Genomic DNA, 27,175 nt, shown 5'->3' with positions numbered 1-27,175 from the left:
GCACTCTTCAAATTCTGGCATTGTGTGCCATGCCCAATTTTAACGACTCCACCATCGGTGGTCAGGCCTTCAGTTGCCTAGGCCCCAAGCTCTAGAATAGCGTCCATCTACTTCTCCACCTTGCTTTTTTCCTTTAAGACATTTCTTAAAACCTACCTCTTTGACCAAGCTTTTGGTCATCCAGTCCAAAGGTCATAGAATCCCAAGTTGCAGAAGGAAGCCATTCAGCCCAAGGAATCTGCACCGACCACAATCCCATCCAGGTCCTATTCCTGTAACCCCACATATTTCCTCTGATACTAGGGTCATAGAGTCATACAGGTTTACAGCATGGAAACAGGCCCTTCGGCCAACTTGTCCATGCCATCCTTCTTTTTTTAAACCCTAAGCTAGTCCCAATTGCCTGCATTTGGCCCATATCTCTCTATACCCATCTAACTGTCTAAATTCTTATTAAAAGGCAAAATTGTACCCGCCTCTACTACTACCTCTGGCAGCTTGTTCCAGACACTCACCACCCTCTGGGAAAAAATTTCCCCTCTGGACACTTTTGTATCTCTCCCCTCTCATCTTAAACCTATGCCCTCTAGTTTTAGACTCCCCTACCTTTGGGAAAAGATACTGACTTTCTAGCTGATCTATGCTCCTCATTATTTTAATAGACCTCTATAAGATCACCCTTCAGCCTTCTATGCTCCAGAGAAAAAAGTCTCAGTCTATCAAGCCTCTCCTTATAACTCAAACCATCAAGTCCCGGTAGCATCCTAGTAAATCTCTTCTGCACTCTTTCTAGTTTAATAATATCCTTTCTATAATAGGGTGACCAGAACTGTACACAGTATTCCAAGTGTGGCCTCACCAATGTCTTGTACAACTTCAACAAGACGTCCCAATTCCTGTATTTGATATTCTGACCAATGAAACCAAGCATGCTGAATGCCTTTTTCACCACTCTGTCCACTTGTGACTCCACTTTCAAGGAGCTATGAGCCTGTACCCCTCGATCTCTGTTCTGTAACTCTCCCCAAACCCTACCATTAACTGAGTAAGTCCTGCCCTGGTTCAATCTACAAAAATGCATCACCTCGCATTTATCTAAATTAAACTCCATCTGCCATTCGTCAACCCACTGGCCAAATTGATCAAGATCCTGTTGCAATCAGAGATAACTTTCTTCACTGTCTACTATGCCACCAAACTTGGTGTCATCTGCAAACTTACTAACCATGCCTCCCATATTCTCATCCAAATCATTAATATAAATGACAAATAACAGTGGACCCACCGATCCCTAAGGCACACCACTGGTCACAGGTCTCCAGTTTGAAAAACAACCCTCTACAACCACCCTCTGGCTTCCGTCATCAACAACACCAGGTTAAAGTCCAACAGGTTTATTTGGTAGCAAAAGCCACACAAGCTTTCGAGGCTCTGAGCCCCTTCTTCAGGTGAGTGGGAATTCTGTTCACAAACAGAACTTATAAGACACAGACTCAATTTACATGAATAATGGTTGGAATGCGAATACTTACAACTAATCCAGTCTTTAAGAAACAAAACAATGGGAGTGGAGAGAGCATCAAGACAGGCTAAAAAGATGTGTATTGTCTCCAGACAAGACAGCCAGTGAAACTCTGCAGGTCCACGCAACTGTGGGAGTTACAAATAGTGTGACATAAATTCTGATTCTAGGATCGCATGATAAAGACTCAGGAGGAAAAAAGCAGAAATATTTATGTGAAATAGTGTGACATAAACCCAATATCCCGGTTGAGGCCGTCCTTGTGTGTGCGGAACTTGGCAGAAACTGATAGCCAAGTTCCGCACACACAAGGACGGCCTCAACCGGGATATTGGGTTTATGTCACACTATTTCACATAAATATTTCTGCTTTTTTCCTCCTGAGTCTTTATCATGCGATCCTAGAATCAGAATTTATGTCACACTATTTGTAACTCCCACAGTTGCGTGGACCTGCAGAGTTTCACTGGCTGTCTTGTCTGGAGACAATACACATCTTTTTAGCCTGTCTTGATGCTCTCTCCACTCCCATTGTTTTGTTTCTTAAAGACTGGATTAGTTGTAAGTATTCGCATTCCAACCATTATTCATGTAAATTGAGTCTGTGTCTTATAAGTTCTGTTTGTGAACAGAATTCCCACTCACCTGAAGAAGGGGCTCAGAGCCTCGAAAGCTTGTGTGGCTTTTGCTACCAAATAAACCTGTTGGACTTTAACCTGGTGTTGTTAAACTTCTTACTGTGTTTACCCCAGTCCAACGCCGGCATCTCCACATTCCGTCATCAAACCAGTTTTTTATCCAATTTGCTACCCTGGATCCTGAGATTTAATCTTATGCAACAACCTACTATGCGGTACCTTGTCAAAGGCCTTGCTAAAGTCCATGTAAGTCAATTTAGCATGGCCAATCAACCTAACCCGCACATCTTTGGACTGTGGGAGAAAACTGGAGCACCTAGAGGAAACCCATGCAGACTCGGGGAGAATGTGCAAACTCCACACAGTCACCCGAGGCCAGAATTGAACCCGGATCCCTGGCTCTGTGAGGTAGCAGTGCTAACCACTGTGCCACCCAGATGTGCAGATTAGGTGGATTGGATATGCTAAACTGTCCCTTAGTATCCCAAGATGTGTAGGTTAGGGGGATTAGCGGGGTAAATACATTGGGTTACGGGGATAGGCGGGGGGGGGGGAAATGCTCAGTGCAGACTTGATGGGCTGAATGGCCTCCTTCTGTACTGTAGGGATTCTATGATTCTAAGAGCTCTTTAATGTAAAGAAAAGCAAAATGTTGCGAATACTGGGCAGAAAGTGTTGAAAAAAACTCAGTACGTTTGGTAACATCTGTGAAGAGAGACAAAGTTAACATTTTAAGTCTAATATGACTCTTCTTCAGAACTCTCTATGTGGTTCAGTATCATATTTTCTTTTATAATGCTTCCTGCCTTGGGAAGTTTCATTGCGTTAAAGGTACTATCAAGCTGTTGTTGTAGAAATCACACTCCAGCTGATAATGAACTGCTAATTGTTCCTCCCTGAAGTGATGCAATTAAATTGGCTGCTCCAACATGTTGACAATCCAAATAAATCCCCTTCAGCATAAATATGGTTGTTGCTGCTCTTTTTGTCTCTGCACTGCAGAAGACCAGTTTCAGCCGCCAGTAACTTTTGTATAAGATAAGAACACTCATTATTTGTCAAAAGTTGTGCTCGGTGAAGAAATAACCACTGTCAGCTGAATTTCATGGAAGAAATTAAAAAGCAAAACAGTGGTCATACTTTTTGCTGCTCTTCAAGTCGTAATCGTTCTTCATCTTTTTTTCGGTCTTCATCTCTCTTGAGTTGCAATTTTCGCCGTTCCTCTCGTTCTCCTTCTTCAGCCTTTACATGAAATAAAAATAAAATTGGATCAGATGAGAAACAGCTCCAGCGCTCAACCTGGCTAAGTTACACACCGAATTTAGTTGACAATTTTTACTGTTATCTAGCACAGCGTTTCCTAAATACACATTTGAAAAGCACCTCACTCATATTTGTAAACATTATGACATTGTCTCTATTGCACATGTGATCTGCAATCGCGGAATCTGCTTCACTGCTTACTCGGGGGAACCTCAATTTACTCTGTTTGAAAGGGGTGGCCTATTAGCTTGTCCACTGACTTCTCTGTCTGACTCTCCAATCAACGTGTAATATTACGTAACCAAGTAGATGGATAGCAGCACTGCCGCCCATTTTGTTAGCCTGCTAGTTCTATTGTAGTAAGAAGTTTAACAACACCAGGTTAAAGTCCAACCTGTTGGACTTTAACCTGGTGTTGTTAAACTCCTTACTGTGTTTACCCCAGTCCAACGCCGGCATCTCCACATCAGTTCTATTGTAAACATTAGTCCCCATAAAAATGCTCCCAGGACCTATGTCGTCAGCTACTCAGCCTCTTGAACATGCTCTGCCACTCAATAACATTGAATCTCTGTGTCATCAGCAAATTTAGCAGCCATGCCTTGGTCCATTCATCCAAGTCATTTGTTTAAATTGGAAAATGTTGAGGCTCCAATATCGATCCCTGTGGCACACCACTCCTGCCACCCAGAAAAAAGTCTATTTCTGCTACTGTTTCCTGTTAGCTAACCGATCTTCTATCCATGCCAACCTGTTACCTCCATGCGCCAAGAGCTTTTATTTTCTGCAATGAACTTTAATGTGGCACCTTATCAAATGCCTTCTGGAAACCTAATAATAGTACATCCACCAGTTCCCCTTTATTAACAGCATGTGACTCCTTCAAAGAACTCCAACAAATTGGTTAAACATGATTTCCCTTGCACAAGACCATGTTGACTCTGCCTGATTGCCTTGAATTTTTTCAAGTGTCCTGCCACAACATCTAACATTTTCCTTATGACAGATGTTAAACTAATTGGCTTGTAGCCTCCTGCTTTCTGTCCCCTCCTTGTTGAATAATTATTGAACAATTATTTGGGATACAAGTGTCCACATGGTAAAACGTGGGAAAATGGGAGTTGATTAGGAAGAGTCAGCATGGATTTCCAAAGGGGAAAGAAATGGTGTTTAACTAACTTGAGGAGCTAACAGAAAGGGGCGATGGGGGTAATGTCGTTGACCTGGTGTACCTGGACTTTCAGAAGGTATTCGCTACATAACAGACTTGCGAGAAAAGTTATAGCACATGGAATAAAATGGACAGTAGCAATGTCATATAAAATTGGCTAAATAAATAGGAAGCAGAGAGGGTCAGTGGATATTTTTCGGGATGGAGGAAGATTTGTAGTGGTGTTCACCAAGAATCGGTATTGGGACTTTTGCTTTTCCTGATACATATATATTAATGATCTAGATTTGTGTGCAGGCAACAGTTTTAACGTTTGCTGATGATACAAAACTTGGAAGTATTGTAAACTGCAAACAGGAGAGTGCAGAACTTCCAAAGGACATAGATAAATTGGTGGAGGGAGCAGATAGGTGGCAGATGAAGTTCAAAGTGGAGAAATGTGAAGTGATGCATTTTGGTAGGAAGAATATGAAGAGACTATATAAAATAAGGGGAAAAATTCTAAAAGGGGGTGCAGGAGCAGAGGGACTTTGGTGTTTCTCTGCATAATTCATTGAAGGTGGCAGGACAGGTGGAAAGAGCAGTTAATAAACCATTGAGTATCCTAGTCTTCACTAATTGGGGCATTGAGTACAAGAGCAAGGAGGTTATGCTGAACTTATACAAGACATTAAGTAGACCTCAGTTGGAATGTTGTGTTCAGTTCTGGGCGCCACACTATAGGAAGAATGTGGTTGCATTGGAGAGAATTCAGAAAAAGTTTACAAGAATGGTTCCAGGGATGAGAAACTTCAATCATGAGGATAGCTAGGAGAGGCTGGGACGGTTCTCTTTGAGAAGGAGGGTGAGAGGAGATCAGAGTGAGATGTTCAAAATTGTGAGGGTGATGGACAGAGTAGATTGAAGAAACTTCCCACTTGTAAAAGGATCAAGAACGAGGGGGCACAGGCTTAAGAATGATTTGCAAAAGAAACAAAAAAAAGTGTTGTGAGAAAAAACCTTTTCACACAAGAAGCAGTTTGGGTCTGGAATGCACTGCCTGGAAGTGTGGTGGAAGCAGATTCAAATGAGCCATTCAAGTAAGCATAGGATGATTACTTGAATAGAAACAATATGCAGGGGAATGGCACTAAGCTATAATGCTTGTTTGGAGGGCTGGTGAAGACCAAGTAGCCACCTTCTGTGCCATAATAATTCTGTGATTATGAATTACATTTGATATTTCCAATCTAATTGAACCTTCTCAGAATCTGTGGAATTTGGAAAATTAAAACCAACGCATCAACTATCTCACTAGCCACTTCTTTTAAGACCAAATCCATCAGGACCCGGGGATTTGTCAACTTGCAGCTCCAACAATTTGCCAAGCACCACTTCCCTGGTGATTGTAATTTTCTTGCATTTCATTCCCTCTTCTAATTCCTGATTTACAGCTATTTCTGGAATGTTACTGGCTTCCTCTATTGTGAAAACCAATGCAAAATATCTGTTCAATTATTGTATGAGACATTATTCAGAAGTCTCGACTGGAACAGTAGGATGAAACTCCAGGATCATGCCCCAAGTTGGGAATTGAAAATAGTTTAGTAGACAGATAAAACAAGAGCTCTTATGATAAAAACATTGATCTGTCTTTTCTCTTTACTGACATTGTGGCCAGCACATTGGCACAGTGGTTAGCACCGCTGCCTCACAGTGCCAGGGACCCGGGTTCAATTCCCAGCTTGGGTCACTGTCAGTGTGGAGTTTGCACATTCTCCCTGTTTCTGCATGGTTTCCTCCGGGTATTCCGGTTTCCTCCCACAGTCCAAAGATGTGGGGGTTAGGTGGATCGGCCATGCTAAATTGCCTCTTCGTGTCAGGGGGACTAGCTAGGTCAAATGCATGGGGTTATGGGAATAGGGACTGGGCGGGATTGTGGTCAGTGCAGACTCGATGGGCCAAATGGCCTCCTTCTGCACTGTACGATTCTATGATATAAAGAACCTGTTGTGCATTTTTATCTCTAAAGTGATCAAAGAGCTAAAAATGCCAAGTTCCAGTTCTGTTTTTCCACATTACTGCACGCAGCTTACAACTTCAGAAGGGGTGAGCAAATAATTAATTATAAGTTAACAGTGTAGTCACCCTATCATCTGCATTTCCATTTCTTTATTTTTGGCATATAAAGGCGGTTATATCGTGAAAAATTATTTTTACATCACATTTAAACTATTTCATCAAACTGACCTTTCACCATTGTCAAAGTATTTTGCAATATCTTTCCTAACACCAAATTGGGACTGATGCAATGTGCCACTTGTTCTTCTAAAGGGCTGTTAACTATTGTCCAACAGATTTATAGTAAGGTTCTCTCTTTTGATGGATTTCTTAAAACTATTGACCAAATCAATGAGGTAGAGTTACTGTCTTATTTCTGTCCAAACTGCAGTCTCCTGAGATTGAAACCCAAGAGGTAGAGAAGAAGGTTCTAAACAGTGAATCCAAATATCCTACAAGGGTCTCTCCCAAGACCACAGAAGATAAGAAATGCAATTTGCAGGCAATGTTTAACTTTACCAATGCTAAGCTGCTTTTGTGGATCATCTCACTTATGTTTACGCCAGTACCATAGGCTCCCTTATCCCAAGGATGGAACTGTACACTCGCACAAAAATAAGTCTATGCTTCTGCTAAGTGGGATAGGGAGAAACTGCTTCTTTTGGTGGAAGGATACAGAACCTGAGGACACAGATTTAAGGCAACAGACAACTGAAGAAATAGCGACATGAGGAAAACCTTTTTTTTTAAACGTAGGAAGAATGCACAAGATCCAGAATGCACTGCCCAAGAGTGCGTTGGAAGCAGGTTCAATGGAGGGCTTCAAGAAAGAACTGGATATTTATCTGAAGGGAACAAAAAATTGCAGGGCTAAGGCAAGGGAGTGGAACTAGGTGAGTTGTGCTTGCAGAGAGATGGCCTGGACACGACTGGCTGAATGGCATCCTTCTGTGCTGCAACTATGCTGCTATGCTAATTGGCCAATAGCATCTAAGTGATAGGAATAAAAAACAAAGCAATGAAGCTATCCTCTTTTTTTTGAAATATAACTGCTGCTAACCTCTCTTTGCGCTTTTCGCTGTTCTTTCTCTTCCAATTTCCGCTGTTTCTTGGCTCCAATTTTGCCCGGTACTTGAAATTCTGCAGGATCTTTTTCTGATTCCACTTCTTCAACTGTACAGCAAACAGAAAGGGAACAAATGTGATGTAAATTTTGACGCTCTCAATTATCCAACTGCATCCTGTCTGTAAGGCAAATGGATTAACAATCTTGCATTTTTTAACAAGAGTACTAAGTAGTTTTAGAGTAATAGGTTCATTAATTTGTTGCACAATCTTAAAAGAAAATAAGCACATTGGGCATGGTTTTCTAATCTGCAGCAAAATAACATTTCAAACAGGACATTCTAACTATAGAATTGCATGTTGCCACCCCATGGGATTCGCAGTAGAGATTATTCGTTGAAATGCACATCATTTCCAGGTTATAGTCAGTAATAATATCTCATGGGCCTCATTAGAAAAGACTGCAAAGTCATTCCGGTAGCTTTGTTTAGGTGTTGCATCAGACAATCTGAAAAGGGCTCGATTTAAAGCTATGTTTGCTCACTTAATAACTAAAAAAGCCTTTCTCATTTCCATGGTCTGAATAAGCCTACTTGAATGCTGGTTCTTAGCACCTGTGCTTCTCTCATCTATAAGGCGATATTCAGAGAAGTATATTGGCTTCTATTTTATACAAGCAATCAGTAACGATATTTATGACTTGTTTCTGGCACGCTCTTTGCATTATTTACCTGTAAAACTGAGTATGTTGCGGCTGGACTTTTTAGACATGCAGACAATTGGAAAATGATTAATTTAAAGCAATGTTTACTCACACCATAACTAAAAGGGACTTTCTCATTTCCATGGCCTGAATAGCCCCAATATAATCTAACAGACAAACATCTCCAGGCAAATGAATCAGTGAAGACGACCTGCAGAGGGGCATTAATGGAGTAACAGGATCACCCAGAGAACAGAAATTAGGACATTCCTTTTAGTTTAGATTAAGCCCTTTTCTGGTAGCCAATAGTTCCTCACATGTCATTTCAACAAGTTCTTGGATCAGACATGCAGCACTTCACTGCACTCCTTTCACTTTAGAAGCAAAAACAAGGCGGCAGATTACTACCTGAATGGCTGTAAATTGGAAGAGGGGAGTGTGCAGCAGGACCTGGGTGTCCTTGTACGCCAATCGCTGAAGGTAAGCATGCAAGTGCAGCAGGCAGTAAAGAAGGCAAATGGTATGTTGGCCTTCATTGTGAGAGGTTTTGAGTACAGGAGCAGGGATGTGTTGTTGCAATTATGATGTGGAGATGCTGGCGTTGGACTGGGATAAACACAGTAAGAAGTCTCACAACACCAGGTTAAAGTCCAACAGGTTTATTTGGTAGGAAAAGCCACTAGCTTTCGGAGCGCTGCTCCTTCGTCAGGTAAGTGGGAGTTCTGTTCACAAACACGGCATATAAAGACACAAACTCAATTTACAAAATAATGGTTGGAATGCGAGTCTTTACAGGTAATCAAGTCTTAAAGGTACAGACAATGTGAGTGGAGAGAGGGTTAAGCACAGGTTAAAGAGATGTGTATTGTCTCCAGACAGGGCAGTTAGTGAGATTTTGCAAGCCCAGGCAAGTCATGGGGGTTACAGATAGTGTGACATGAACCCAAGATCCCGGTTGAGGCCATCCTCATCTGTGCAGAACTTGGCTATCAGTCTCTGCTCAGCGATTCTGCATTGTCGTGTGTCATGAAGGCCGCCTTGGAGAACACTTACCCGAAGATCAGAGGCCGAATGCCCGTGATCGCTGAAGTGTTCCCCTACAGGAAGAGAACACTCTTGCCTGGTGATTGTCGAGCGGTGTTCATTCATCCGTTGTCGTAGCGTCTGCATGGCCTCCCCAATGTACCATGCCTCGGGGCATCCTTTCCTGCAGCGAATCAGGTAGACAACGTTGGCCGAGTTGCAAGAGTATGTACCGTGTACCTGGTGGATGGTGTTCTCATGTGAGATGATGGCATCCGTGTCGATGATCCGGCACGTTTTGCAGAGGTTGCAGTGGCAGGGTTGTGTGGTGTCGTGGTCACTGTTCTCCTGAAGGCTGGGTAGTTTGCTGCGGACAATGATCTGTTTGAGATTGTGCGGGACTGATATACGAGGAGAGATTGACTAGGTTAGGATTGTTTTCGCAGGAGTTCAGACGAATGATGGGGGATCTCATAGAGACTTATAAAATTCTAACATGACTGGACAAGGTAGATGCAGGGAGGATGTTCCCATTGGTGGGGGTGCCCAGAACCAGGGGTCACAGTCTGAGGATATAGGATAGATCATTTAGGATGCAGGTGAGGAGACATTTCTTCACCCAAAGAGGGGTGAGCCTGTGGAATTCATTACCACAGGAAGTAGTTGATGCCAAAACATTGAATGCATTCAAGAGGGGGCTCGATGCAGCACTTGGGGCGAATGGGATCAAAGGTAATGGGGAGAAAGCAGGATTAGGCTGCTGAATTGTATAATCAGCCATGATCGTAAAGAATGACGGAGCAGGCTCGAAGGGCCAAATGGCCTCCTCCTGCTCCTAACTTCTATGTTTCTATGTTTCCTTCCAATAACTATGCTTCCTTTTTTAACTGCATGCAAAAATTTCAGGGCCAAACAGTTTTATTGTGTTATACTTCCTGAACACAACCCAGTATTCTGCTTACGTTTTGAACAGCAGCAGCCAGGGAACATTGCTTTAGTTAGAAGGATCAGAAATTTAATTTCATTTTAGTGGAGTTCAATCCTTGCTGTAAAAAGTGATAGAAATGCTTGACCTTGAAATAAATGTGGTAACTCATCTTCAAGGTTGGAATTGGGAAGAGTATGTAGGCACTACAGCTTCAGTGCCACTGCCCCTGCGTCGAAACCAAGTATTTCTTTTAGTCCCAGTTAATTCACAAAAAAACATACTCAGTAGCAACCGACCCAAAATAAACTACCATAGCCATTTATAGTGTGGTGACCAAACTATCGGGGTGTTTGTTGCTGCTGGTTTGGTGGAGATGAGCGAGGGAAAACTGTAAATATTAATGTGCCTGAGCTATTGTCCAGCAATATGAGCATATAAATTAGAAGCAGGAGTAGGCTACTCGGTCCTTTGAGCCTGCTCCAACATTCAACAGGATCATGGATGATCTTACTGGAACGACAACTCTACATTCCCTCCAACCCCCAATACCTTTCACCCCCTTGCTTAGCAAGAATCTATCTATCGTTGTTTTGAGGAAGAGAGTACCAAAGACTTAAGACCCTCAGAGAAAAAAAAACTCTTGCCTGTCTTAATTGGGCTACCCCTTATTATTAAACAGTGACCTCACTAGTTCTAGATTCTCCCGCAGGAGGAAACATCCTCTCCATATCCACCTCTTCAACACCTCTCAGGATCTTAAATGTTTCAATCAAGTCACCTCTTACTCTTCTAAACTTCAGCGGATACAAGCCTAGCCTGTCTAACCTTTCTTAAGACAATCCACCCATTCCAGGTATTTGTCTCGTAAACCTTCTCTCAACTATTTCCAACATATTTACATCCATATTAAATAAGGAAGGCAATATTGTACAGAGTGGGTGGGATTGTACAGCCGCACTTGTCCCGAAACCACAAAATCCCACCCGAGGTCAACAGACCTTTCCATGGTCCACCCCTCCCCCGTTCCAATTCCCGTGGCGGGCGGGACAATAAAATTCCGACCAGTATTAAAACAAAGAAAATTACAGCACAGGAACAGGCCGTTCGGCCCTCCAAGCCTGCACCAACCATGCTGCCCGACTGAACAAAAACCCCCTACCCTTCCGGGGACCATATCCCTCCATTCCCATCCTATTCGTGTATTTGTCAAGATGCCCCTTAAAAGTCCCTGTCGTTCCTGCTTCCACTACCTCCCCCGGCAGCGGGTTCCAGGCACCCATCACCCTCTATGTAAAAAAACTTGCTTCGTACATCTCCTTTAAACCTTGCCCCTCGCATCTTAAACCTGTGCTCCCTAGTAATTGACTCTTTCACCCTGGGAAAAAGCTTCTGACTATCCACTCTATCCATGCCCCTCATAATCTTGTAGACTTCTATCAGGTCGTTCCTCAACCTTCGTCGTTCCAGTGAGAACAAACCAAGTTTCTCCTCATAACTAATGCTCGCCATATCATGCAACATCCTGGTAAATCTTTTCTGTACCCTCTCCAAAGCCTCCACATCCTCTGGTGGTGTGGGAACCAGAATTGAACATAATACTCCAACTATGGCCTAACTAAGGTTCTATAAAGCTGCAACATGACTTGCCAATTTTTAAATTCAATGTCCCAGCCGATGAAGGCAAGCATGCCGTATGCCTTCTTGACCTTTCAGTTACCCGTGTACCTGTACACCCAGATCCCTTTGCCTATCAATACTCTTAAGGGTTCTGCCATTTACCGCATATTTCCCATCTGTATTAGACCTTCCAAAATGCATTACCTCACATTTGACCGGATTAAATTCCATTTGCCATCTCTGCTCCTAAGTCTCCAACCGACCTATAATCCCGCTGTATCCTCTGATGGTCCTCATCGCTATCTGCAAATCCACCAACCTTTGTGTCGTCCGCAAACTTACTAATCAGGCCAGTTACATTTTTCTCCAAATCATTTATATATATATTACAAACAGCAAAGGTTCCAGCACCGATCCCTGAGGAATGCCACTTGTCACAGCCCTCCATTCAGAAACGCACCCTTCCACTGCTACCCTCTGTCTTCTACGACCGAGTAAGAAGTCTCACAACACCAGGTTAAACCTGGTGTTTAACCTGGTGTTGTGAGACTTCTTACTGTGTTTACCCCAGTCCAACGCCGGCATCTCCACTTCTATGACCGAGCCAGTTCTGTATCCACCTTGCCAGCTCACCTTTGATCCCGTGGAACTTCACCTTCTGCACCAATCTGCCATGAGAGACCTTGTCAAAGGGCTTACTGAAATCCATGTAGACAACATCCACTGCCCTACCCTCATCAATCATCTTCATCACTTCCTCGAAAAACCCGATCAAGTTAGTGAGACACAACCTCCCCTTCACAAAATCATGTTGCCTCTCGCTAATATGTCACTTATTTCCAAATGGGAGTAAATCCTGTCTCAAAGAATCCTCTCCAATAATTTCCTTACCACTAACATAAGGTTCACCGGCCTGTAATGACCTGGATTATCCTTGCTCCCCTTCTTAAACAAAAGAACAACATTGGCTATTCTCCAACCCTCTGAGACCTCCCCTGTAGCCAGTGAGGATACAAAGATTTCTCTCAAGGCCCCAGCAATTTCGTCCCTTGCCTCTCTCATTATTCTGGGATATATCCATCAGGCCCTGGGGACTTGTCTACCTTAATGTTTCTCAAGAACACCAATACCTCCCCCCTTTTGATCTCAACATGACCCAAAACTATCTACACATCCTTCCCCAGACTCATCATCCACCAAGTCCTTCTCTTTGGTGAATACTGATGCAAAGTACTCATTTAATACCTCACCCATTTCCTCTGACTCCACACATAGATTCCCTCCCCTGTCCTTGAGTGGGTCAACCCTCTCGCTCTTTATATATGTATAAAAAGCCTTGGGAATTTCCTTAATCCTGCTGGCCAATGACTTTTCGTGACTCCTTTTAGTCCTCCTTACTCCTGTGCAGTATTCTAGATGTGGTCTCACCAAGGCCTTGTATAACGGAAGTATAATCTTCCTAATTTACTTCGTTCTTGAATAAGTTATTCTTTAACAGGGACAGTTTTTTGGGCACTGCCTGCCCTCTTGCACATCAACTGAATAACTATTGTGTTGGTAGCCTATCCAACTGCAAGTGGCATCGGTATATTGACTGATCCAAAGTTCAAGATCTGTCTTGCGCTGATAACTCGGGTGAACTTTTCTTTAGTATGTCATCCTCATTAACCTTCTCCAAAATTAACAACCTTCCAGTCACAGTATTAAATTCCATCTGCCGTTTCATTTATCAGGCTAAATCCCTTTGAATTTATGCAGACTGATATTCATCACTTGGAACTGATCCCAATTTTAATATTGTTCACAAATTTGGATATGTTGGACAGAATACTTTCCTTTAATGACTTATTTAAAAATATCTAAACATCGGGGCCCCAGTACTGAATCTACTGGTAACTGCCAATCTAGTATCTGCCCATGCACTACTATTCACTGTGATAAACCAAGAAACCACTGGCCAATCCATTTAAACACATTGCCATTTATCTATGGATTAATGAAGTGATTTTATAACCCAACTGTTCAATTGATTAAAACACTTGAGTAGTTGAGGCTCAAAGACTAGGAAGGTCTGGGTTCAATCTGGTGTCTGTGCAGAATTGGCTGATCGTATCTGGAGAGGAAGCAGGGATGCAATTTGTCAAGGTGCCTGGATTGAGTGGAAAATGACCAGAGTTCCTGTTTCAAATCACTGTCCAGCATTTTGCTGATATCCACATAGGTGAACTATTGGACAAGAGCTTGATACGGTTTTGCTCAGATGCCATTCATACTGGGATAGCCTACCAACACACACATACACATTAAGAATAGCCAACCAGTTGATGTACAAGGAGGTAAGTACGCCCAAAAGACTATCTCAGTTGAGGATGTCTCCTTCAAAAAGTAGGAGGAGAAAGATTGATGGACAAAAGCTCAGGTATGTTAACATTTCCAGTTTTCCCTCTATCTGCCCGTTCTCAACAAAGAACAAAGAACAGCACAGGAAACAGGCCCTTCGGCCCTCGAAGCCTGTGCCACTCTTTGGTCCAACTAGACCATTCGTTTGTATCCCTCCATTCTCAGACTACTCATGTGACTATTCAGGTAAGTCTTAAACGATGCCAGCGTGTCTGCCTCCACCACCCTACTTGGCAGCGCATTCCAGGCCCCCACCACTCTCTGTGTAAAAAACGTCCCTTTGATATCTGAGTTATACCTCGCCCCTCTCACCTTGAGCCCGTGACCCCTCGTGATCGTCACCTCCGACCTGGGAAAAAGCTTCCCACTGTTCACCCTATCTGTACCCTTCATAATTTTGTACACCTCTATTAGGTCTCCCCTCATTCTCCATCTTTCCAGGGAGAACAAGCCCAGTTTACCCAATCTCTCCTCATAGCTAAGACCCTCCATACCAGGCAACATCCTGGTAAACCTTCTCTGCACTCTCTCTAAAGCCTCCACGTCCTTCTGGTAGTGCGGCGACCAGAACTGGACGCAGTACTCCAAATGTGGCCTAACCAGCGTTCTATACAGCTGCAACATCAGACTCCAGCTTTTATACTCTATACCCCGTCCTATAAAGGTAAGCATACCATATGCCTTCTTCACCACCTTCTCCACTTGTGCTGCCACCTTCAAGGATTTGTGGACTTGCACACCTAGGTCCCTCTGTGTTTCTATACTCTTGATGGCTCTGCCATTTATTGTATAACTCCCCCCTACATTCGTTCTTCCAAAATGCATCACTTCGCATTTATCTGGATTAAATTCCATCTGCCATTTCTCCGCCCAATTATCCAGCCTATCTATATCCTGCTGTATTGTCCGACAATGTTCATCGTTATCCACAAGTCCAGCCAACTTCATGTCATCCGCAAACTTGCTGATAACACCAGTTACACCTTCTTCCAAATCATTTATATATATCACAAATAGCAGAGGTCCCAGTACAGAGCCCTGCGGAACACCACCGGTCACAGACCTCCAGACGGAAAAAGATCCTTCGACTGCTACCCTCTGTCTCCTGTAGCCAAGCCAGTTCTCCACCCATCTAGCCACCTCTCCTTGTATCCCATGAGCCTTAACCTTCTTAACCAACCTGCCATGAGGGACTTTGTCAAATGCCTTACTGAAATCCATATAGATGACATCCACGGCCCTTCCTTCGTCAACCTTTTTGTCACTTCCTCAAAAAACTCCACCAAATTTGTAAGGCACGACCTCCCTCTTACAAAACCATGCTGTCTGCCACTAATGAGATTGTTCCGTTCTAAATGCGCATACATCCTGTCTCTAAGAATCCTCTCCAACAACTTCCCTACCACGGACGTCAAGCTATAATTACCCGGGTTATCCCTGCTACCCTTCTTAAATAACGGTACCACATTCGCTATCCTCCAATCCTCAGGGACCTCACCTGTGTCCAATGAAGAGACAAAGATTTCCGTCAGAGGCCCAGCAATTACATCTCTTGTCTCCCTGAGCAGTCTAGGATAGATGCCATCAGGCCCTGGGGATTTGTCAGTTTTAATGTTACCTAAAAAACCTAACACTTCCTCCCTTGTAATGGAGATTCTCTCTAACGGGTCAACACCTCTCTCTGAGACACTCCCAGTCAACAAGTCCCTCTCCTTTGTGAATACCGATGCAAAGTATTCATTTAGGATCTCCCCTATTCCCTTGGGTTCTAAGCATAATTCCCCTCCTTTGTCCCTGAGAGGTCCGACTTTTTCCCTGACAACTCTTTTGTTCTTAACATATGACTAAAATGCCCTAGAGTTCTCCTTAATCCTGTCTGCCAAGAACATTTTGTGACCTCTTTTTGCCCTTCTAACTCCCCGTTTGAGTTCTTTCCTACTCTCTCTGTATTCCTCCAGAGCTCCATCTGTTTTCAGTTGCCTGGACTTCACGTACGCCTCTCTTTTCTTTCTGATCAGATCCTCAATTTCCCTGGTTATCCACGGCTCTCAAATCCTACCTTTCCTATCCTTCCTTTTTATAGGCACATGCCTGTCCTGCAGCCTTATCAACTGTTCCTTAAAAGACTCCCACAAACCAGACGTGGACTTACCCCCGAACAGCCTCTCCCAATCAACGGCCACCAATTCCTGCCTAATCCGGCTATAATTAGCCTTCCCCCAATTTAGCACCCTACCCTTAGGACAACACTTGTCCTTGTCCATTACTATCCTAAAGTTAACAGAGTTGTGGTCACCATTTGCCACATGTTCCCCTACCAAAGCTTTGACGACCTGACCGGGCTCATTTCCCAGAACTAGATCCGGTATAGCCCCCTCTCTAGTTGGGCTATCTACATACTGTTCCAAAGAACCTTCCAGTACGCATTTTACAAATTCCTCCCCGTCCAGACCCCCAGCCCTAAGCACTTTCCAGTCTATACCAAGGAAATTGAGGTCTCCCACTACAACAACCCTATTTTTTCTGCACATATCCAGAATCTCCTGACATATCCGTTCCTCCACTTCCCTTGGGCAACCCACCCCAATGTCCAATCCCCCCTCCAAACCAGCAACAAAGACCCCGGTAGTTTGGTCACCATTCCACAAACGGCCAAAGTGGTTTATTTTGGCTTGGCTGCAATGGAGTACATTTTGTTGTGAATGAAATGGGAATTTAAAAAATGATACTTGGGTTAGACTCAATAGCAAAGGCACTGAAGCTGTACTGCCTTTATATTCTTCACAATTCCAAACTTGAGGATGAGTCACCATGTTTATTTTAAGCTCAAGCATTTTTATGACTTTACAGCAAAAATTGAACCCCACAACTACACGGTTTGTTGAAATGAAGTTTTTGAACCTTATACTTCTTTTAATATAAAACCAAGAATTGAGCAATAGATTTTTTTAAAAACCTTTAAAGTAATTCGTTCAAGATGGCAGGGCACTGACCCAGGAATTTCCTGACCTCGACTGGGCTCCAAAGTGAATCATCCTGGAAGACTTAGTAGTTTTCATGTCAAGGTAGAAAGAATGGGACCAATATTGCTTTTGTATGCCTCTTAGCCATTTTAATCTACAGGTTTAGGATTGTCCCATGCTCCAAAGTGGTTGCTGGATAATGTGCAATAATCCAGATAATGAAATTAAAGAGAATAACAAAAAGGGAAACACGAAGGATAAATACAGTAAGCAGCACATGGAGAGAGAAACAGGAGACAGAAATCTGCAAGCACTAGATAAAGAAATGGGGTGGGATTTTCTGGCCTCACTCGCCCCAAAACCAGAAAATCCTGCCCGAGGTCAACGGACTTTTCCATGGTCCGTCCCTCGCCCACTCCGACTCCCGTGGCGGGCAGGATGGTAAAATTTACCCCATGGTTTAACAAAGGAAGGTAGCAATAGAGACAAGAATAATTAAAAACATGGGAAGGCAAAGAAGAGAAGGAAAGCTAAGACAGATAAGCGATGGTAAGTGAAAAATAAAATAACATTAGCAGCTTTCAGGGACTCTCCAAATCATAGAATCCCTACAGTGCAGAAGGAGGCCATTTGGCCCATCGAGTCTGCACCGACTCTCCAACACAACATCTTACCCAGGCCCACGAACCACCCCCCCCCCACCCACCCCAGTCCTATCCCCTTAACCCCATGCATTTACTCTGGCTAATCGCCCTAACCTACACATCTTGGGACACTAAGGGGCAATTTGGCATGACCAATCCACCTAACCTGCACATCTTTGGACCTTAACCTGATGTTTGTCACAAATAGTCCTAACTTCTCCAATCTATCTTAATAACTGAAGTTCCTCATCCCTGGAACTATTCTTGTAAATCTTTTCTGCACCCTTTGTGAAGTAGTGGAGTGCTCCACTCCAGTTAAGGCCTAGTCAGTGCTTATAAGTTTATCAAAGCTTTCTTGCTTTTTTACTCTATGCCCTATTGATGAAGCCTAGGATGCTGTATTCTTTATTAATCATTCTCTCAACCCACCCTGCCACCTTCAATGACTTAAGCACAGATACACCACCAAGGGCCCTCTGCTTCAGCACTGCATTTAGAATTGAACCCATTATTTTACAGCTTGTATCCACATTCTCCCTACCAAAATTAATCATTTCACACTTCTCTGCATTAAATTTCATCCGTCACTTGTCCATCTATTCCACCAACCTATGTCCTTTTGAAGTCTGACACTATTCTCCTTTCTGTTGACAATACTTCCAAGTTTTGTGTCATCCACAAGTTTTGAAATAGCGTCCTGTATCCCACAGTTGAGGCTATTAATATACATCAGGAAGAGCTGGGGTCCTAACCACAATTCCTGGGGAATTGTTTAATAGGTAGCCATTGTTCAGCTAGTTTTGCCCACCAATTTTTGCTTCTAGTTTATCTGGGCCAGATGCATTCTTACACTCATTGAAGTTGGCTTTCCCCCAACATTCTTACTCTGGATTGCTCCTTGTCCTTTTAGCCAACTAAACCTTATGATACTGTACAATGATCACTGTCACCTTTCCCACTGATACTTGATCCACTTGTTTCTACTCATTTCCAAGAACAAGGTCCAGCAATACCTTCTTCCTCATTGGACTAGAAACATGAGGTACGTAGAAATTTTTTCTCGCAGAGGGCGGTGAATCTCTGGAATTTTCTACCCCAAAGGGAAGCTGGATCCATTAGAAGTATTTAAAATGGAGGTTGACAAATATTTGAAGAGAGGGCTATGGGGAAATAGAACAGAAAAGGAGTGGAGGGAGGCACAGATCAGCCATGATCGTATTGAATGGTGGGGCAGGCTTGAGGAACCTGGAGGCCCACTCATGCTTCTATTTCTCGTATGTACTGCTTTAGAAAATTCTCATTGTACTCTTGGATCTCCTCCCTCTATCTGCCTTATACTACTACTACTAACCTAGCTTAAAATCCCCCATTATAACTACCCTATCATCTTGCACCCCTCTGCAATTTCCATGCAAATTTCTTAATAAGAACATAAGAATTAGGAGCAGGAGTAGGCCATCTGGCCTTTCGAGTCTGCTCCGCCATTCAATAAGATCAAGGCTGATCTTTTTGTGGACTCACCTCCACTTACCCGCCCTCTCACCATAACCCTTAATTCCTTTACTGTTCAAAAATTTATCTATCCTTGCCTGAAAAACATTCAATGAGGTAGCCTCAACTGCTTCATTGGGCAGGGAATTCCACAGATTCACAACCCTTTGTGTGAAGAAGTTCCTCCTCAACTCAGTCCTAAATCTGCTTCCCCTTATTTTGGGGCTACGCTCCCTAGTTCTAGTTTCACTTGCCAGTGGAAACAACTTTCCTGCTTCTATCTTATCTATTCCCTTCATAATCTTATATGTTTCTATAAGATCTCCCCTCATTCTTTTTCTACATCGGGTCCACTATTTGGTAGCCTATGGACTAGACTGAACAATGGAGTTGCTTTTTGTGTCCTTAGCTACAGCCAAATAAATTCTACCTTTGATCCTTCCAAAACATTCTCTCTCCAGCACTACTCAATCAATGCTCCACCTTGTCCTTTCCTTCCCTCCTACTCGCTCCTACTTTCTTCTTTGATTTGATTTATTATTGTCACATGTATTAGTATACAGTGAAAAGTATTGTTTCTTGTGCGCTATACAAAGCATTCCGAACATAGAGAAGGAAAGCAGGTGCAGAACGTACTGTTACAGTCATAGCGAGGGTGTGGAGAAAGATCAATTTAATGCGAGGTACATAGAACATAACAGCGCAGTACAGGCCCTTCGGCCCTCGATGTTGCGCCAACCAGTAGGTAGGTCCATTCAAAAGTCTGATGGCCACAGGGAAGAAGCTATTCTTGAGTCGGTTGGTACGTGTCCTCAGACTTTTGTATCTTTTTCGCAACGGAAGAAAGTGGAAGGGAGCATGTCTGGGGTGCGTGGGATCTTTAATTATGCTGGCTGCTTTTCTAAGGCAGCGGGAAGTGTAGACAGAGTCAATGGATGGGAGGCTGGTATGAGTGATGGACTGGGCTTCATTCACGGCCCTTTGTAGTTTCTTGCAGTCTTGGACAGAGCAGGAGCCATACCAAGCTGTGATACAACCAGAAAGAATGCTTTCTACGGTGCATCTGTAAAACTTGGTGAGTGTTGTAGCTGACATGCCAAATTTCCTTAATCTTCTGAGAAAGTAGAGGCGTTGGTGGGCTTTCTTAACTATAGTGTCGGCATGGGGGGACCAGGACAGGTTGTTGGTGATCTGAACACCTAAAAACTTGAAGGTCTCACCTATTTCTACTTCATCCCCATTGATGTAGACAGGGGCATGTTCTCCTTTACGTTTCCTGAAGTCGATGACAATCTCCTTCCGTTTTGTTGACATTGAGGGAGAGATTATTGTCGTTGCACCAGTTCACCAGATTCTCTCTACCTTTCCTGTACTCGGTCTCGTCATTGTTTGAGATCCGATCCACTACGGTGCTGTCATCAGCAAACTTGAAAATCGAGTTGGAGGGGAATTTGGCCACTCGGTCATAAGTGTATAATGAGTATAGTAGGGGGCTGAGGACACAGCCTTGTGGGGCACCGGTGTTGAGGATGATCATGGAGGTGGTGTTGTTGTCTCTCCTTACTGATAGTGCTCTGTGGGTTATTTATCTTTGTACTACAATTTGAATGTTTAATATTCAGGCCTGCCTTTCTTGGAGCCAGGTCTCCATTATCAAGACAATATCATATTTCCATGTGGCTTTATGCGCCTGCAGCTCACCAACCCCATTTATCATACTCTGCACGTTTATATACATGCACAGCAACCATAATTTAGAATTGATGCCTTTCCCTTTGATCCCACCCAATACCTTAGTATACCCTATTCTATTCTCACCCAATTCTCTGTGCACCTTGATGTGAGGGATAATTGTATAATAACCATTTACCACCTCTTCAAATTAAACACAAGTTTTTTTTTATTATCTACAAAGTTAAATAGCTAAATGTAACAAACTTTGCTGTTTGGGGGGAAAAAAAAGAATGATCTCAACCAATAACCGTATGGAACACAACCCTCAGTGTCCTTCTAAATGTCAAATGGAAAGCATGTATACTTAATTCAAACAAAGAGGCTAATAACAGAACCACTGAAGCATTCAAATTGCAGTACAAAGTTGAACAAGCTGACATTATGTCCTATCTTTAATAATGGTTTCATTACCCACAATACAGTATATTAAGTCCGCAGCTGTATGTATGAGAATGGGTGGGTTGTGAAATGTGGGCAACTATTGCAGTTACTGACTAAAATAAGTAAATGAAAATCCTTGTACCGTATGACTAAGGGCTGGAAGCTGCCTTACTAGTAACACATCCAAAAATATCACACGGGCCCAAAGCTCATGCAAATTCTACTTTGCGCATAACCATTTTTCAGTAAACATTTTCCCAGCTAACAGTGGCCCACTGCTGTTTCCAGTTCGTGGAATAAAAAGGCAATGAGGGAGTTGACACAGTCAATCTACGTGACCTTGTTTTGCCAACAGTCATCAGTTACTCAGAAGTACTGCCTATAAACATTATATTCATACGACGAAAATGCATCAGCAGAGATTCTTTACTCAGCAGTTCCACACGCTCAGCCAGCCTACAGTCTCAACTATCAACAACACCCATCACCTGCAAAATGGATGCTGAAATTGCCACTTGCTGCACAGGTTACTCTGTAGATCAAGTGCTCAGAATTAACATAAACGATACCAAATCAGGTGGCAATTCCATAATCTTTCCTTCTTTCTGTTCCAATTGCTGCAATTCCTGCAGCTATTATCTGTCACCATCTTACACTGATTGAACCGGCCTAATGACTTTCCCCACCTTCCAGCCAAGTATCCTAGTCCCTCTGATCAGTGACTGCACAATAGCTCTGGACAATATCTCTATAACTCACAAGTTCACTTCTCAGTAGATTAACTGATTGATAAAAAGATTTGCCTATTTGCTCCACATCAACTATCGTGTGGTGGCAAGTTTTTCTAGTATCTGACCTTGCACAAGGTTTGCAATATTTTAATTCTCTTCAATCTTAAAAGTTAATGACAATTAGGGATGGATATGATTGCCTAGTCAACAACGCCCGCATCATGTGAAAGAATTGGTACAAATTTTGTTATACTTTTTTGATATAAACAGGCACATCACTTGTTGCCCTAATGGAACCAAGGATTAACCAGAGGTACAGGTCTGCAGTCATGTGCAGTCCAGGTAGGTAGGGGTGGCAAGATCCATTTTCTGAAAAATTGTAGCGAGCCCACAAATCAGATTTATTACCATAGTAGGATTTGAGCTCATTGGATTACTCATCCATGCCACAACTATTAGGTCTTTTTTTTTTTAAATCATTCGTGGGACGTGGGCATCGCTGGCTGGCCAGCATTTATTCCCAAACCCTCATTGCCCGGGGGCAGTTGAGAGCCAACCACGTTACTGTGGTTCTGGAGTCACATGTAGGCCAGACCAGGTAAGGACAGCAGATTTCCTTCCCTAAAGGACATTAGTGAACCAGATGGGTTTTTCCAACAATCGACAATGGTTTCATGGTCATCAGTAGGTTCTTAATTCCAGATATTTTTTATTGAATTCAAATTCCGCCATCCGTGTGATAAGAGTTGAACCTGGGTCCCCAGATCATTAGCTGAGTTTCTGGATTAACAGTCTAGCGATAACACCACTAAGCCATCGTTGTATTCTTCTAACATTAATGTATCTACTTTATCAGTTATGCAAAATGCCATCTTTGCATCAAGTAAAACTCCATGCACGGACTAAAGCATATCAAACAAAGAATTGCTTGGCAGTTCTTTAAAGAGATGGCCCCCAGATAAAAGTACTGCCAGCCCCTTGGACCTTCTGGAACTCTCAAGTTATAATAAAGAATTAGTGCCGCTGAAACTTTTAAACCAAATGTTTAAACCATTTTGAAATTCATAGAAAAATGAGTCTTCTCTTTCTCCCCCAATCGAACAATTTTAAAACTCGAATTACAAATTTCCATGACTTGGTACACCCTGGTGTCTTTTTTATCGGACTGCTGCACAAAACAGGCCTTAGCTCTTTTTAATGATTAACCAATGAGAACATGTTGGAATTTCTCACTAGCATCTGTCAACTTGCAGAACTCAAAGCAATGCTCTGTCCTAAGAAATTACCAAAAGTACTTATAAATTGCTGATCAATTACATTGGACATCCTGTTCAGCTTCCAGAAGTCTGCGAGCGAGAAGTCTATTTCTGAGATTGCGTCGTACCCGAGGTGCACCAGCCGGCCGATCTTCATTAACAGGCCGAGGCCTTCCAGCAGCAGCTACTACATTTCGTTGGTGGTTCTGATCTGCTGAAGTGGGAAAGAATAAAAATCTTTAAAATCACTGTACCATTTATAATCATTCTTAAATTGTACAAGCAAAGCATTAAAGAGTGATGACTAATTGACCTCAAGAAATCTAAACCCAACACAGGATCAAAAATTCATATGCAGTTTAAAGTTTATTTATTAGTGTCACAATTAGGCTTACATTAACACTGCAATGAAGTTGCTGTGAAAATCCCCTAGTCGCCACACTCCGGCGCCTGTCCAGGTACACTGAGGGAGAATTTAGCATAGCCAAAGTACCCACCCAGCACGTCTTTCAGACTATGGGAGGAAACCAGAGCACCCGGAGGAAACCCACACAGACACGGGGAGAATGTGCAGATTCTACACAGACAGTGATCCAAGCCAGGAATTGAACCCGGGTCACTGGTGCCGTGAGGCAGCAATGCTAACCACTGCGCCACCCTGGGGATGGGCAATAAATGCTGACCAGGCAGCGAAGCCTATTACCCACAAATGAATTTTAAAAAGCCCATTCTGTTAGTGTCTTGATGATGATTATTACAAAGAAAAATGGGGCCCTGGCGATGTAGAAACATAGAAACTAGAAGCAGGAGTAGGCCATTCGGCCCTTGGAGTCTGCTCCGCTATTCATCCTGACCATCGAATTCAATATCCTGATCCCCCCCCTTCCCCCCCATATCCCTTGATCCCTTTAGCCCCAAGAGCAATATCTTATTTCTTCTTGAAGTCAGACAACATTTTGGCCTCAACTACATTCACCACCCTCTGGATGAAGAAATTTCTCCTCACCTCAGTTCCAAAAGGTTTACCCCTTATCCTCAAACCATGACCCCTAGTTCTGGACTCCCCCACCATTGGGAACATTCTTTCTGAATCTACCCTGTCTAACCCTGTTAGAATTTTATAAATTTCCATAAGATCTCCTCTCACTCTTCTAAACTCCACTGAATGTAATCCTAACCGACTTAATCTCTCCTCATATGACAGACCTGCAATCCCAGGAATCAGCCTGGTAAACCTTCACTGTACTCCCCCTATAGTAAAGACATCCTTCCTCAGATAAGGACCCCAGAACTGCACACAATACTCCAGGTGTGGCCTCACCAACGCCTTATAAATTGCAGCAAAACATCCCTATCCTTTTACTCAAATCCTCTCACGATGAAGGCCAACATACCATTTGTCTTCTTTACTACCTGCTACCCTACATGCCTACATTAGCTACCCTGCATGCTTACTTCTAATACACGAGGACTCCAAGGTCTCATTAAGTAGATAATCTCACATTTATCCACATTCTACTGCATCTGCCATGCAGATGCCCACACACTCAGCCTGTCCAAATCTTGCTGAAGCATCTCTGCATCTTCCTCACAGCTCACCCTCCCATCCAACTTTGTATCATCTGCAAATGTGGAGATAATACATTCAGTTCCCTCTCCAAATCATTAATATATAATGTCAACAGTTGGGGTCCTGGCATAGAACTCTGTGGAACCCCACTGGTCACTGACTGCCAATCAGAAAAAGACCCATTTATGCCAACTCTTTGCTTCCTATCTGCTAACCAGCTTTCTATCCATCTCAAGACATTACCTGCAACCCCATGCGCTTTAACTTTACATAGTGGTCTGTTATGTGAGATCTTGTCGAAAGCCTTCTGAAAGTCTAAATAAATCACATACACTGATTCTCCTCAGTCAACTGTACTTGTTACATCCTCAAAAAATCCATTAGATTCGTCAAGCAGGATTTCCCTTTTGTAAATCCATGCTGTCTTTGTCCCGATTATACCACTGCCTTCCAAATGCCAGAGTTATGAAATCCTTGACTCTAGCAACTTCCCCAGTACCAACATTAGGCTCACTGGTCTATAGTTCCCTATATTCCCTCTATCTCCCTTTCTGAATAACGGGCTTACATTAACTACCCTCCAATCTGTAGGAATTATTCCAGAGTCCAAAGAATTTAGGAAAATAACCACGGCTGCCGGTAGGGGTGGTGGAGGCGGATTCGATAGGGTCTTTTAAGAGACTTTTGGGTAAGTTCATGGAAGTTAGTAAGATAGAGGTTTATAGATGAGCCTAGTAGGTAGGGACATGTTCGGTGCAACTTGTGGGCCGAAGGGCCTGTTTATGCTGTAGCTTTTTTATGTTCTATGTTCTAATGGATCTACCATTTCCAGGGCCACTTTCTTAAGTACTCTGGGGTGAAGATTATCAAGACCTGGAGATTTATCTGCCTTCAATCCCATTAATTCTCCCCAAAACCATTTCTGTGAGGCAACAGTACTAACCACTGTGCCACAAACTGTTCTAGATACTTCGATTTTAGCTAAAATAGGGTGACAGAAAAAAAGATACACAAAAGGATGACCGGTATGTGATACTACAGGGCCGCTGATAAACCAGCACGTCTGGATTAGACTGGATGGTGCAAAATTGGTAGGATAGATAATTGAAATATTGTATTTTGGAACTAGAATCTTTAGGGGTAGATTTTTCAATCAAAACAGACAGATAACCCTAAAGTAAAATACTACCGTCCTGCTGAAAGGTCACAGACCTCAATTGTTAATTCTGTTTCTCACTCTACAGATGTGGCTGGACCTGTTGAGTTTTTCCAGCATTTTCTGTTTTATTTCAGATAACTGTACATTACGTTGAAAAGTACACATTTTAATATTTATTTCTAAGTCACGAGTTTCAATTCTTTTCACATTTCTCGTATCTGAATATTTCACAATATTTCTGAAAATAAATCACTCAGATGACATCATGAAGACTTTCCAGATTTGAAAAAAATATATAATTTACATCTTCAACAGGAAAACATTCAAGAACTGTTCTCCAGGGAGAAGGTTTAAAACTGTTGCACAAGAAAAAAAAATGACATGAAAAGATATAAAGGATGAAACGTCGAGAGAATGCTTATTCGGCCTCAGTGGCGAAGACTGCAAGGACATCTGAAGCACGACCTTTCGCTATTCACTGCCAAAATGGTAATGAACAATGAAAATCCAAAATAAAATCTGATGGCCCGTGAAACAGAAGTCTTACCCAGATCCACTTATTTCCAACCCAGCAGGTTAATGATACTGATCAATTAAATTTTTTAAAGTCGAAAGATGTGCTGTTTAGGTGCAGTGGCTATGCTAAATTCTCCCTCAGTGTAGGCGAACAGGCGCCAGGGTGTGGTGACTAGGGGATTTTCACAGCAACTTTGTTGCAGTGTTAACTTAAGCCTACTTGTGACACTAATAAACAAACTTTAAGCCTTACCCAGATCCACTTATTTCCAACCCAGCAGGTTAATGATACTCGTCGATTCTCTTCTCTGATGGACTGGAACCAGTCCATATCACCAATGGTCCCTGTTATTTTACTAA

General features: G+C 42.8%; 1 protein-coding gene across 2 annotated transcripts in view; it reads right to left on the bottom strand.

Annotated features, from left to right (window-relative positions):
- The window catches only part of ddrgk1 (DDRGK domain containing 1), a 97,505-nt gene that overhangs the window by 29,116 nt on the left and 41,214 nt on the right, over window positions 1-27,175 (bottom strand). Inside the window, exons 2-4 of one of the 2 annotated variants that reach the window (XM_078223849.1) lie at window positions 23,632-23,784; window positions 7,695-7,807; window positions 3,301-3,402 (exon numbers count right to left, since the gene is read on the bottom strand). In XM_078223849.1, the coding sequence (XP_078079975.1) occupies window positions 3,301-3,402; window positions 7,695-7,807; window positions 23,632-23,784 (368 nt within the window). The remainder of the gene's footprint in view (window positions 1-3,300; window positions 3,403-7,694; window positions 7,808-23,631; window positions 23,785-27,175) is intronic. The other variant, XM_078223858.1, reaches the window with a different exon arrangement.

The sequence above is a fragment of the Mustelus asterias genome, chromosome 1 (genome assembly GCF_964213995.1).
Source record: "Mustelus asterias chromosome 1, sMusAst1.hap1.1, whole genome shotgun sequence".
Taxonomy (NCBI): Eukaryota; Metazoa; Chordata; class Chondrichthyes; order Carcharhiniformes; family Triakidae; genus Mustelus; species Mustelus asterias.
The sequence above is the reverse complement of the archived record's forward strand: the minus strand, read 5'-3'. Positions and strand labels throughout refer to the sequence as shown.